The sequence below is a fragment of the Lonchura striata genome, chromosome 4, assembly GCF_050655825.1.
Source record: "Lonchura striata isolate lonStrDom1 chromosome 4, ASM5065582v1, whole genome shotgun sequence".
Taxonomy (NCBI): Eukaryota; Metazoa; Chordata; class Aves; order Passeriformes; family Estrildidae; genus Lonchura; species Lonchura striata.
Genome location: NC_140706.1, coordinates 59,731,223 through 59,746,111, shown reverse-complemented (window position 1 = coordinate 59,746,111; position 14,889 = coordinate 59,731,223). Strand labels below are relative to the sequence as shown.

The window sequence follows — 14,889 nt, the reverse complement described above, 5'->3', positions numbered from 1 at the left end:
TCAGCAGCTTAAACTACTGTCTTTCAGCCTATGGCATTATGGGCTAGACCAGCCCATATGTATCTTCATGTAAACTAACATAAATGTGCCATCAGCACCTGCTCCCTGCAAGACAACACCACACTTGACAAGAAAAAGCTCCAAGTATGGGAAAGAAAACGTTGTACTGTGCAGTGACTGGAACAGACTGCCCAGAGAAGCTGTGGGGTCTCTCTCACTGAACCATCTGGATGCAATCCTGTGCCGTGTGCTCTGGGATGACCCTGCTTGGGCCACGAGGTTGGACCCACTGTGGTCCTTTCCAACCTGACCCATTGTGTAAAATTCTGGGAAAGGCATCTCAGTCCTCAATGTCTCAGCATGACACCCTGCCTCGCAAACTCAAATCCAGAGTCAAACAACATCAAGTCTGAAGTTGCAATATTAAACAAAACCAAATCTAAACTTACCTGACTTTGAGGAACTTCGTGGTCAGCTCCCCAGAAGAGTGCCATACCAAGAGAATAGATATGGACCTGCCATAAGACACAAGATATCTGTCAACTCGTTGAACAAGGCTGGAAATGCAAAGCGGACTTAAAGCTATTTAAGCTCAGCCGTCTTTCACATCCTACCTCTCCTTTACATGAGGTTCAGAGAAGCAAACCCTAGTGCTACAGAACATACAGCATCCAACCAGTGCCCCCTTCTCTGCTCAATTTTAAGCTTTCATCTCACACTGAAGTCAGAAACTCATTAAATCCATACAATCAGCCTAGTGTGGGGTGAAGATTGCATGGTTGTGTCCAAGGATCCTTAAAACCTGTGTCTGAAGGCAAGGCACAACTCAAGCAGAGGATTATCCTAATGAGATCACAAAAACTGAGATCAAAGGAAAAAGAAGGAATGAACAAAAGAATATAAACATTGAAAGCAGTACCTTAACCTATAACTGATATTTTAATGTATAAATACATGAACCATTACACATATAATTAACAATTAATATATCTTCAACATAATACACCCATCAGTACAGGGAATAAAACCTTTAAATACTGCAGAATTAAGACCACAAGCACATGCTGGCTCTGTAGGTGACTGTCAAAACAAAACAGGTGAGTGTAGAAAGAAAGGTCGGTTTTTCTAAACTGTGCAATATACACTAGTCATGGCTCTTTATACCATGTTATTAGCAGTATTTATGGTACTTAAAGCAACAAATATATTGAATAATTCTGAAGGCAATGAACAACAATTACAAGGAAAAGCAATTAGAAGAAATAAATTAAAAGCTCACATAAGTCAGCCTCTTCACCAACTAAAAGCAAAACATTTTACTTAAATTCTAGAGATATAATTTGACAAAAATCTTAACACATTAGGACAGTAGTCAGAAAAATGCATCAAGGGTTCCAAGTCAATACCACTGCCCTATCCGATCAGAAACATTCTTTTTCAAATACTGAGAAAATTGCTCTCTGTCTGGTTTATTATTCATTACCCTTTCAACTGAAAAGCTACAAAGTTCTTCCTTACATATCAAGATATACCACAGCTACACAAAAATAGGTGAATATGCTTTCATGGCAATAATGAATGCAAAAAAAAACTTTTCAAAAAAATCCAACAAAATGCAAAAGACACAAAAGCAATCCAGAAAAAGCCCCAACCAAACAAAAATTAAGTTCCCCAACTCTCAGTCCCCCAATAAATCAAGATCAGCAATTAAAAGACTGTTATAAAATTAGTTAATTCTAATTAGAGACACTGACATAGTCCTAAGTCTGTCAGTGTTCAAGAAAAATTAGGACAACGGTCAGATACATTTCTGGGTTACCCTTTTGGAATCTGGAGTTGGACTTGATGATCCCTTTCAATTCAGGGTATTCCATCATTCTATGTTCCTGAGCTTCAACATACCCAAATATATTTCCAGAAATTGTATGTGCAATCAGACCTCTTAACTAAAACTTGCTAATCTACTAATCTATCTGAAAACAGGTTTCAAAATAAGAGCATTTATTCAAAAATTCTAATTAATGTTTGTACTATACTTAAAATATGTTCCAGATCAACATGAAATTAATTCCTCAAATCAATCTCAATTCTAATTTTGAGTGGTTTGGTGACTCTATTTCAAATAAGTTTGCAGTTACCTCAGACATATTTTGGATTCAAATTGACTGTGTGTCTTGGAATCAAAGGAGTATTCATTTATTGACTGTAATTTATTTTTAGTATATCTCTTTGAATACACCGTAATTTGTATTAGCAAGTACAATCATAAATGAAAAGACAAAGGTAACCTTGTCACTGTCTTAAAGAAAGGTCTTTAAAAAGCCTTAAAAACAAGGTGTTTTTCTGCCTTCAGCAGCTTTTAGTAGAACAATCAAAAAGGAAAACACCAACTATTTCCAGTAAATTAATTCAGTGAACTACTGAGCCAATTGTGACAGAAGAAAAAAAATTGTTTAAATGTGTCAAAAATTACCACAGTCAGCAAAGCAAGATCTGATTCTGTAATCTAAGAAATGCAAAGTCAACATATTCCTTACAAAGAACCAGTGTACCACCTGAAACAGAGTTTAATAGGAATGCAAAGGGAAGCAATCAAAAAAAAGAGGGATGTACATATAAGCTATTTATCAGCCTTACCAACTTCACCTAATAAAGCCATAAAAGGACACCAGGTTTTATACAAAGCTATGTTTCAGGGGGCTTCCTTCTTCCACATAAGCAGCTAAGTGGATCACCTTCCATCCAGCAAGCAAGGTGATGCTGACACCAGGGAAGAAATTCACACAGCCCCAATCAGTAAGGATTAGTCAGCCCTGCAATGTACAGAGTGCCAGTCATTGGTCATTGCCCATTGACACGCTCTGTGTTGGCATTTATAGGCCACAGAGGTCCCTCTGAATGCTTCCTTCCTAAAGATTAAGAAACATCACAGCATGGCTTTTCATAGTAACAGTCCTCCATTTATTCCAAAAAGAAAAAAAGTAGCATACTGAATACTGGCACAGAACAAAGGATGCAATCAGCTCTGATCAAGTTCACAAGCTTGTCACTTCAGAACTATTTTTTCTGCCATTTTTAAATGCCAGTTTTGTACACTAACTTCAGAGTTGGCACTAGAAGCAATGCTACTGTCTTCAAAAGTGTTGTCCCTCTTGAAAGCAAATAAACAATTCCAACAGTATGACTACAGGATTTGGCAGCTGCATCCCACATAACTGAACCTGAGTCTTCATTGATGTCAGTGTTATTTTTACTTCTGAATCAAAACTTTCAGCCTAGGTTTCTAATTGTTTATAGCTTTGCTATAGAAAAACTCTAAACATATTTTATTATACCATTAATTTTAACAATATGCAGGACAAGAAGGATGTCTAAAGGGCTTGGGAGTAACTGTGGATTTTCATTAGGTGTTTGGTGACACAGCCCTGAAGAAAACTGACTGTATACAAAAAGCTGCTAAGAAAATATTCAACACAAACACATGTTTTAGTAGTCTTTGTGCATACAACAGCCATTGATGCCAATACCACTTTGCTCTGAAGTAAGAGCTGTTTCTTCCTGAAGGAACACTGCCAAACGTCATAATTGTTCCCAGATTACAACACTGTCTGTGGCTAGCTTCTCTCTAAGGATTATTGATCCAGGGAAGCCAAGGAGATAGAAATAGCTCAGCTTCCTTTTCACTCCCACAGCTAAATATCTTTGGCTAAGCCAAGGGAATGGTTTTCTGAGGAAAGTGTTACCATTCACAATGAATTTGTGTCAAGAAGACAGCTGAGAAGGTAATCATTTTGACTGTATTTGTCAGTGACCTGGAGGAGACCTTACCTGTCTGAACATTTACCCTTGTGAGAGAGTTAAAAAGGAGAAGTGGAAATTCTGTGCAGCCATTGCCCAAGTATGTATGTGGCCAGGGCTTGTACAGACTCTCCCTCACAACTGCATAAAACTATAACCACTACTCCACTTTAACCAGAAAAAACAAAGTAGGATGATCCCTCCCCCCACCAACAAAAGAAATTACATGAATCACAAACCATGGGGAGACAAAAAGGACAGTTTAAAGCTATTTTGTGATGGGATCAACAGCAAAACAGCAGAGCTGTCTGCCAAGGAAGAGGCACTGTACCTTTTCAACATCTGACAGGGATGACAGTGAGTGGTTCTGCAGAACCTCTGGTGCTGTGAACGCTCGCAGGTCTTGTTGGGACACATTTTCATCAGTAAATGACACACTGCCAGATGGAAGCAACAGGAGAGACCACGGAGAAATGATGAATCCCAGAGCAGTAGGATCAGCTGGAATTGAAAAGGAAAGAAAAAAAACAAAAGCCACTCTGAAAATGAAGCAATGTTGTTTGATGCCCTTGCTGGATGTTAGTTTATTATCAGCCTACATACTATTAGTGGAATAGATTCGTGCTTCCTTTTCCACCTGTGGTGTTTCACAACCACCACAACAACCTCAATTTTAATCACACTGGGGAGTAACACCTATCTTTTATGACCGTTCTTCGCTTATTATTCATACCAGCAAGCTCAGGAAGAGCCTGCTAAAATACTCACAATTACCTCTCCTGAAGTTATTTCATTTATGTTACAGTTGACATATAAAATGTTCCCTTTCTGCAGTGCACATATCATTAAGGCTAATTCCCACAACAGGAATGTAGTTTGCTCCTATCCTAACATAGCACTACAGCAGTAGCAATGCTTGGAAGAGAGCAGACCAAGGAAAGGAAAGGAAAATACTCATTAGAGTGGCTAATAGAAGGGGACAAAACAAAAGAGTTTTGGGGCACAGAAGTCCTTTTCAGTCTGAAGTGAAAAAATACTACAAATACCTGAAAATTTCAAAACTGAAGCACTGAAATTGCAGAACCAAAAGTAAACAAGATATGCAATTTACCAGCTAGGTTTTTGATTTCTGATGATACTGCTGTCAAACAAACTTAAAAAAAAAAAAAAAGACCATTTCCTTACATCAAAAAATTTTTCCTACACCTCGAACATTAATCAACTCAGTTTCACTGAAGGAGGCATAAAGTAAGTTAAGTAAAACGAATGTAAAACTAAGTAAACTAAAAGTTTATTTAAACCAAGTAAAACTAAAAGTTAGCTTTTATTTTTTTCATAGGCAAAAAGGCAATAGTTCTGCCTTCTGCTACGCAATATATCAAAGACCTGAGGAAACACAATTTAAATGATATGTCCTTTTCCATTGACATAGTAAGCAAAACCAGCAGAATAATGATTTCCTCCATTAGCACCACCACTAACATTTTCCATTCTCCAGCTCAGGATATTCCTACAGTGCTGGTTCCTAGACTGATGAACTATCTTGTAATCTAGAATATTTCTAATCACCTAGGAAATGTATTAAATTACTGCTTGCAGGTATCAGGTGTAAAAAGATCTCCCAAGTAAGTCCTTCAATTTTCTAACCCCACTTCCTCTGAAACAAACAGAACAAGTGCTGGTTGCTGTTGTGGCAGCAAGTTCAGATGTTAAAAAGAAAGAAACATTAAGATGGACAGGCCATTCCTATTATATGTAACAAGAAAATACCACATTATGTAGCAAAGCTTCTAACATTTTCAGGAAAACTACCTTAGTAGGCCTTTGTCTTTCAAAAATTATCTGTAGGTAACTAATGGATTTTGCACCACTTCTATGTGTATTCACCACTGATATAAAAACCCTAAACAACCAACATCTTATGATATTTTAAGATGTTTAGTCCCAACTCAGGAACCTTAAGAAATGTAGAGGCTTTAATCTTAACATTTTGTATAACAAATACTTGAAATACATAAAAACTCTTCATGTTCTGAAACATACTAAGACAAAAATATTATTTAGTTTTAAGAATAATTAAAGCCTCCCAATTAGTCTGAAGTCTTCCCAGTATTAATTTCAACAAACTTTAGAGCACTTGTCCCCTGTAGATGTGGAGTCTGAATTTATTGATCCACCCCTACACAAAAATCTTCATGACCTCAAGCAATGTAAAATTAATGTCATAAATAGTAAATTTAGAAAAAGGACTGATTTTGCCAGGCTCATTTTACTGGCATTTTCTCAGCTTCCTCCTTCAGTAGTTTATAACTAATGTAGCAGATCCTAGGTGCCTACATCACAACTCCAGGGAATCTCATCTGTTGTTATGAGGGATGAGGATAAAACAATTAATTCTCCAGTTTCTTCCTTAAGGCATGCATCATAAACCCAAATAACTACCTCAAAGCTTCAACCAGGTAGATATACCTAAGGAAATACTTTTTAGTAACACTAATGTGTTTGCACCATGCATAAAATATAGCAAAGGTGCAATGCATCAAACAGCCAGCAACTATAGGAAAACCAAAGAAACTATTTTCCAGTGATAATAGTGATAATATTCATGTCGTCTTCTGTTTAGGCTTTCAGAATAATTTACAAGAGCAGTAAGGGTAACATACTCCTGAAAATATCAAGGAAAATGACAAAAAAAAAAAAAAAAGAGTTTCAACACCCTTTTTTAAAGGCACTGGAATTCAGGATATGGCTCCTGGTCAGTTTTCTATCCATTGGGCTTTCAACTCTGCTAGAGCTGCCAGCCTTCTGAGTTAATTCCAGAACTATGCAACTCAGTAACAAAACACTTGTGAGAGCACAGCATTTCAAGCAGTGCCAAGACAGAGATAAATAGCATGGTCTTACTTAAAATGAGAGAATGAACTGGCTTCAAACAGAATAAAAACAGAAATAATCTTCAGCTACAGAGCTAAAGATTGCCAAACAAATGAGAGAGGAAACAACATCCTTTATGTGCTTTAACAGCATACAAATAGCCTAAGATAAAAAAGACCCACCACATTCTAAGAAACACGAAGACTAATATTTGAAATGGATCTATGTTACATTATTGATGGCAGGTAATTTTGAATTCCCAAGCTACAGTCAAGTCAGTCCTTCAGGATCTTTTCCCCCCACTTCTCTCTTAGGCCACAGCCATTAGCACAGAACACACAGACACACACAAATCTCTGAAAAGCACAGAACAACCAAAAAATATACACGAGGTTTTCAACACACATCTTTGCTTCCCTCCACAGCCCTCACTGAGACAAGTAATCTGAAAATTTGTGTGCTCAGGCCAGGCTGGAGGCAGACAGACCACTGAATTCCCTGCAGCCTGGCCAGGATTATGGCAGCACATGGGACCACATCTGCTGGAAACCCTCTCCTCCCTGGGCTGGTGCAGGCTGCCCCTGCACGCCTGCTGTGCAGGGCAGGCAGCACTGCAGCGTCTCTGCTCCCTTTCCCTTTGGCACAAAGGGATAGGAGAGCTCTGATGGGATACTGAACCCCTTGGAGAACTGAAATGTCCTCTTTCCTGAGGATATTGGAGCAAGAGACAGGGTGAACAATTAGTTTCTAAGACCAATTTCTGTTCCTGAGCTGTCCCACAATCAGATACCACACTACACTTCACTGTTGTGCTGACTACATCCAGCAGAGCTCTGCAAAGCTGCAAGTAGTCACTGAGCCTCTCCTGTGAGTAGGTTGGGTGGAGGAAGGCATGAGGAATAGAAACTAAAAAATTTTTAAAACCCCAATAAAATTACAAAAGCCCAGTCTCTCTCCTCCTCAGCAACCAAAAGATCAAATGTCACCAGATGATGAAAAAAGAAAAATCATTCCCCAAGAGTTACTGGCAAAGGGAAAAAGCAATCATTTATCACCTGCCAACAAGGACAAGCTAGGAAATGAGGATTTGGGGTTTTACCCCTGCTTATTGCATTTTTCTTCTTGACAACAAACCAATCCATTTCCTGCTCCATCCCAACTAGGTCTGTCATTACTTTGGACTCACCACTAGCCCCCACCAACACATTTCACACTTTGCCTTCCTTCTTTTCATTACATTTACTCAAGCAAAGCAACTACAGTAGTTTGACTGTCAACAAGATTTACAGGTCCCTGAAAACCATAATCTTCCTTCTTTACATCCACTTTCAGATGATATAACTTTTCTTTACATAACTCATTTCCCATATGCAAATTTGCAAGACATTCAATTGCAAAGATTTTTTTTCTTTGCTCAACCTGTCTTTTTAATATCAGACACTTTCCCCCTTCTCTTCCACCTTCCTTTAGATATATGTCTCCAAACTTAAGATCCAATTATTTTCAGAACCCTCAATGCACACTTTGAGGTGTGGCCTAAGTGATATATGAAGGCTTTCCCACTTTCCAGTTTAGATAAATCTTTTCCAGTTAAAGCTAGCAAATTAGAGGGACGCCTGTTTTATAATTCTCTGCAGCAGTGAGCACAGCGTTCTCCTTATGCTTATACACTCATATTTGAGATTACTTCAAAGACTTGTTTCTTCGACCTCATGGAGTTCTGAGTGCAAGATACAGCACGTCTGAAACAGCTGATACACCCTTTCAACAACAAAATAGTTATTGCAGATAATTAAACAGATGTAAGAGAAGGGCAGGTCTGGTATCGGCCTTTTCAAATCTCCAGATTAATCTCAACATCACCAGTGCAACTGATGTCAGATCTGCAACTGAGTCCTAGATTGCCTTTCTCCTTCATTTAACAGCTTATAACATGCTGACAAGACAGATACCAGAGCTGGTCTTCTAAGTTGGTGATTCGTAACTGGGCACTTCAATCTAAGCTTTCATTTTTTATATTGATAGGAATAAATGTGTGAAGCATTTTTAAGGAGTTCAACATCTGTTAGAACCCTAAATACAAACAGGGATAAAAACATGCACATTTCTGTATCTGTTGCTAAATAAGGTGTGATGTGATATGCAATTAACCATGAAGACAATGGCTTTTCATCCTGTGCTTCTTTTATTCAGTGCTTTGATGGATAAGAGATAGACTCACTAAAAGACATGCACAACTTCTATATATTGAGAAGTCCTCAAATCTGTAACAGAAGATTGTTCTGGACATTTTTTCTAATTTCTAGAAACCAGCTTAAGTAAGAAATTAATTGAACAACAGAACTGAGTGACAGCAAGATTCCCAACTTGAAACAAACCACCAAAACTCTACCAGGATCACATACATGAATAATTACTTGGGCTGGTAATTCCTTTAAGTGTGGTTCCTGGACTGGCCTGGGGAAGCTGCCAACAGATGGCAATTCAAGAGTTGGCTATTCCACAGCATTTTTTATCCCCCTCATTTCAAACCAGCTGGTGCACAGACCATTTAACAATATGCCTAATTTAATTTTTTTTGAAGAAAAAATTTACAAAACATTCAGTAAAGCTTATATTTTGTTACAGAACAGCATGTTCAGGGACTCCAGGACTCAGAACAGGGAGGAAGAGCACTTTTGAGAGCTGGTCAAAGCTGAACATGCTGTCATCTTGCAGAAGCTAAAAGCTTGCCCTATCTCCTTTAGCCCAGAAGTGATCAGTCAATTCTGAAGAATTTGGGAAACTCACCCTCTGTCATAAAATACCTCTTCCACACCAAATACATGGAATAAATGGGCCTGAAATTTGACCTAGGAAAACAAGATTTCTTTAGAATCCCCTGTTTGCTACAAGTCCTCCACAAATAAAGTGCAAAATTGAGTCAGACAAGCCTAGAGTAACCTCCACATTTTCTATTCCTGCATGTCAACACCACCTTCATAAGCCAGCACAGAAACTGATATTCAAGATGACAAAAGTTTCTAGATTGCTTCCTGAGTGAAGACAACCTTCATTAAAGACTATCTGGTTATCCAACTTGCTGGGAGGAATTAGATTATCTTTATCAACCTTAGCTACATAGAAAAGCTCTTTCATTTGAGTGTCTCTTGAAGTGCTTTTTACCAAAGGCTATATCCCAGATTAATTAATAGCTAGCAACTGAAAAGAGTTTGCTGAACTAGCAGAAAAACAACTCAATAAAACAGCTCCATCTCCAAAAAAGAGACAGATTCTTCTGGCACTGATTTTATCTGAATTTGTGTTTTGGTCTTCATGGATAGGAAGTAAGATCAGAAGCTCCTGCCACCTTAGCCAGTCTTGGCTGGCAAACACTCCCTTGCTTTAAAAACACATATCAGAAGTCCTGGGGCAGATTTCTGTTTTGTGCTCTCATCTTCCAGTACTTGTTTTTCTGAAAGAAGGCTGCCTGTGTTCTCACTGTCGATGCCTGCATGCATCTTCATAGAGATTATGGAACTTTTCTGCACTACTCTCAGGACAAAAAGGACGAGCTCTTATTTTCAGCAGAGACTCCCTTGTTGAAAAAAAAATTTAGACCTAGGATAAAGGTTTAACTGGAAAACTAGTAGTGAAACCACTACTATGTGCTCATACAACTGTGATCCTGCAGGTGGATTAGGAAATGGAGCTCCATGTGTCAATTCCTGTAAAGTTTACAAGAGTAAACCTCTAACCATTCAAGATCCCTCTTAAGTCAAGGTCTTAATCTGCCCTCTTAAAAGAAATAATTCTCTTGACTGTCTCCAAAAGACAACAAATAGTGAAAGAGAGGAAAGCAGATGCCAGCTTTCCTTTTCTTGCAATATGAGAAGCAGCAGGACAGGTCAAACTGCAATAATAAACTCAACATTCCTAATAGGGGAAGCTCTTGACTACACATGGGCTGTGAGAACACTGGCAAAGGGTAAATTTGAATGGGCTGTCAAAACTACCTATAATTCACCTGGCAAAAAATGTTGGAGAAGTTGGTGAAATTAATATTTGTAAAGCTAAGTCAAGTGTGATCAGAAATTTGGCACCATGTAGCAGTTTCTGCCTACATCTGTCTTCTCTGGAGCCTGTGAAGTGTCCAGCAGAGACCACTCTCAGAGGCTGTGCAACAGGTAAGACAGAGCCAGTGTCTGACTCAATAGATTGCCTAAACCAAATCTTGAATAAACCAGCCCAAAACAACCTAAATGTTGAATCTTGATAAAATTCTAAATCAAATACTTGCAAAAAATACAAAATATTTTGCCCCAAATAAGAAAATTTGCCCCTTGCATAGTAATGTGGCAAAACAATGACTATTTTCCAAGTGTGAGCCTTTGACTGGTCTTTAATAAAACTGAATAAGCTTACATATGTATGCTTAGATACAAGGGGATGACCCTCCCCATACAGGTGCTGAAATACTAGGATGTATCATGGGAGCATATACTTTATCTTGGAACATGTTAAAGATGTTATTGAAGTTCAATATATGGGTTAGCATAAATTGCTATTTAAAAAATCAATAAAGGGAGGGAAGAGCCTTAAGGATTTGCAGATTTTAAAGAAAAAAAAAGGAAAACATAAGGAAGGGGAAAGTTCCATATTCAGACCTAGTGCTAAAATGTGCATTATTACCAGTATTGTAGATCCTGAGCTTGGAGCTTACTGAGGTGGGAGGGGGAGAGAGAAGAAATACTTCTACTCCTTCAAAATACAAGTCAACAGCACATTCCTTCAGTAGCTATGTAGGTGCTGCCACTTGCATTTTGGGGAATCATACCTAGCCCTCTGGTGAAGTTTTCTGTTTTTCACCTTTGAGACAAAATCTCTTCAGAGCACACCGGATACACATTACTGTATCCACTCCCATGTCCCCTTCAGTACCAAAGTGTTCCAGTGGTCTCAGACTTATCACTTTTTTTCCCCATGTTCCTGTCTCACTTCAATGGGTCTACAATAACAGAAGTTATCACCACAAGAAATGGGATGTGCCACAGGCTCTGGCAGAACATGAAGTGAAGGCTGAAAGCAACCTTTGGGCTGTGGTAAAGAGAGGGACTCACCCAGAGACAACCTAGGAGCAAGGTATTGTTTGGGTTTAGAGTCTGGGAAGAACAAGGCAGTTTACTTATATGGCACATTAATATAACCAAGATGTTTCCAGTTAGACTGTATTTATCAGACTTAAAAAATGCTTACCTTTTCTGAATAGTTCCTGAAGGCTTTCTGCACTTTGATTCAAAATAGCCCATATTTCCTCTTCTTGCAATGGTCCCCCCCGAACCTCCAGAGCCTCTGCTAGTGACACATGCATGTTACCTGGGAAATAAACAGGCTGATGTAAGACTAAATAACATCTTTTCTTCTCTGTGCATGTAGCATTCAAGTAGTAATCACCTATGTTCAACCCTCAGTCACTAACATTCTCCAGCATTAGCAGAATCCATCAAATATAAATGATACAAAATGTTCCCTATTGCGATAAAGAATTTTGAGCACCTAACTCAGGTTAAGAAAATAATGATCCATATTAATATCACAGGCTTTACACCCATAAATTCAACAAGCTGGCACTAATCCACATGCTATGGGCAAGAGCATGTTTATATTGCTCTGTTTCGTTCATATTGCTCAGTTTATAAAGATTACATATCGTAGTTACAGGTTTATTAAAATAAATCATCTATTAACATGATTTTGACAGGTTTAAGGGAAGCTGCTGTTAGGAAAGGAAGCTCTTCCACCTTTCACAGAGTTGTTGATAGCATCTCATGACCATATTATGAGGAGCACTGGCAGCAAATATACACACAAGCAAAATAGCTATGGAACCGATAGGAACTTGATATACACACAAGCAAAGTAGCAATGGAACAGCTTCTCCTTGCAGTTAAAAATAAATAAAACTGTTAGCAGCACTCTACTTATTACAACCCCAGAAAACAAATAAAGATTTCTTTCCCTAGATAAATGAGGTTATGTTTCATTATTTTTTGAAAGAGCTAAACCATTTTCACCACACTACAATATAATATTCTGTTGTCCAAAACCATCTGAAAACTGAAGACTGCATCCCTAAATATTCTGGCAAAGCAAAACTTCATCCATTTGATAAGCTCAGGAGCAAATAGACCATGTCTGCTTAATTACTCCAGCTTTCTATGGAATGTTCTCATACTGAGCAATCATGTCAATTTGTATTTCTGATTAGTATGCAGTTGCAGTGGCTTCTCTCTGTGCTTCTCTCCAAAGCCTAGAGAACAAAATCTTGAGGCAGTGAGCTGTAGTAAGAGCCTAAGGTGTACTGTCAGTCATCACTGGTAAGTTTGTTATGTGTCTCAAAGGCTCCAAAGTTGCTGCTGGAAGTGGAAAATACAGTTCCACAAGCAATGTTTATGGTCTGGAGACCAGCAACTGATATCAACAGTTTGAGATTACTCAATGGTACTGCTGGAAGCTCCTCCCCCTTCCTGTAAATCAGCTACCCAGAGCTTCCCCATCACACCACACAATCCTGGCTCAGGTGTAGGATACTAACCTAACAAATTTAAAGAAAAACAGGCTTACAGGCTATATTTAGTTTTCCAACTGTCTAGGCAGCTGTATGCCTTTCATGTGTTTTAAACTACAGATAACCAGGCTTATACATATATATTGGCAACATAAAGGGCTGAATATCCTGCAGTTTCTAACTGAAAACATGGGGTTTGACAATACTTGCTAAAATAATAGCTTTTTCACCTAGAACTCCATTCTACTACTGAAAAATTATATATTGCTGGCTGCTTTTCAGCACAGCTTATTGTTCCTTATTTCACAACTTGCCAATTTGTAGCATTCAATTACTGTGCATATTTACCAAGCCAGATATATTTTCAACAATTAATGTTCAAAAGTTATCATCAAAAGACAGTGAAAGGGAAAGCAGACTCAGATGCATTTAAAAGAAAGATGAAACCCGAATTCCCAAAGAGAAAAATAAATAAACCATGAAAAATGGCAAGGGACCAATGCAGACTTGCAATAAATGGATGGAAAACCAGAGAAAATTGTGTTTCCAGTCAGCATGAGATTCCCATACACCGGGCACAGAGTGAGTGTCTGGTCTCACTGTTCCCGGAAATTCTGTGATTTCATGCCACAGTCTCACATTTCAGTAGGTACATCTGGAGTCAAGCTATCTGGATTATTCAGATTAAAACTTCTCATCTTCTCCTAGGGACTAAAAGTACATGAACTCCAAATGAAAACTTTCTGTGATAAATATTCTAAAGGAAAATGCCAAGCATAAAAACAACAATTGCTCTCCCCCATCCCAAATCCTTCTCTGCCAATCCCCATACTGCAAAATGCTGCATCCTTTCAGCTGTGACTAAATAGTGTGGACTGCTCTGTAGCAGATATAAGCCAATTCCCTATTTAACAACACAACAGAGACCATAAGCATGTCTGCTCAAACTCCCAAACATATTACATCAACAGTAAAAGAATCCTACAGCAAACAATTTCTTGATCATGGTACGACGTAGCATGAGTATACACATCCAGCCCTCTGGTGTAGCAGTGCATTTTACAGATAGCAGGTGCTTGACAAATAAAAATCAAACACAAAACACAACAAAATCAAACTATATCAAACTGATTTTGAAAGCACAAACAAAATCTATCACAAAACCAGTCATTACAAGCACAGCCACATGCAAAATGCCACAAGCTGGGATTTGAGTGGGATTCTCTTTGAAGCAGATCTGTTTCACTAACTTTTTGGTAACTTTCTCTGTGATTTTTCTTCCTCAAAATTATCTCTAAATTGCAGTGCTTGTCTGCCTCATTTAATCATGCATGCTGGTTATGAGGATTAAAAAACCTCCCACAAAATGATTCTGTAGCACCAAGGAGCTGACTGAGGGAAGCTGAGGAAAAGCTGTTGGCAGGAAAGTGCAATGCCAGGTTTCTCCACCTGCCATCAACCAGGCACCGATTTGGAGCTGACAGTGGAAGTGCCTGGCTCAATACATGTCTCCCCCACCAGTTTGTCTTGGATATTTTTCACAAGAAAATATTTGTAGGAATGCTGACATTTGCAATGCACAACTCCTCCAAATTTGCTTTCTCCTTAGATTCTGGGAGCCCTCAAGAGTGTGTGGTCCTTTCTGAATACAGAAACCTAAATGCTCAATT

General features: G+C 38.5%; 1 protein-coding gene across 12 annotated transcripts in view; it reads right to left on the bottom strand.

The window, feature by feature from the left end:
• PTPN13 (protein tyrosine phosphatase non-receptor type 13) overlaps window positions 1-14,889 on the bottom strand; it is a 111,904-nt gene that overhangs the window by 74,720 nt on the left and 22,295 nt on the right. For all 12 annotated transcript variants that reach the window (XM_085578185.1, XM_085578188.1, XM_085578186.1 and 9 more), the window contains exons 2-4: window positions 11,908-12,027; window positions 4,130-4,299; window positions 450-515 (exon numbers count right to left, since the gene is read on the bottom strand). In XM_085578185.1, coding sequence (XP_085434311.1) covers window positions 450-515; window positions 4,130-4,299; window positions 11,908-12,022 — 351 coding nt within the window. In that variant the 5' untranslated portion in view covers window positions 12,023-12,027. The remainder of the gene's footprint in view (window positions 1-449; window positions 516-4,129; window positions 4,300-11,907; window positions 12,028-14,889) is intronic.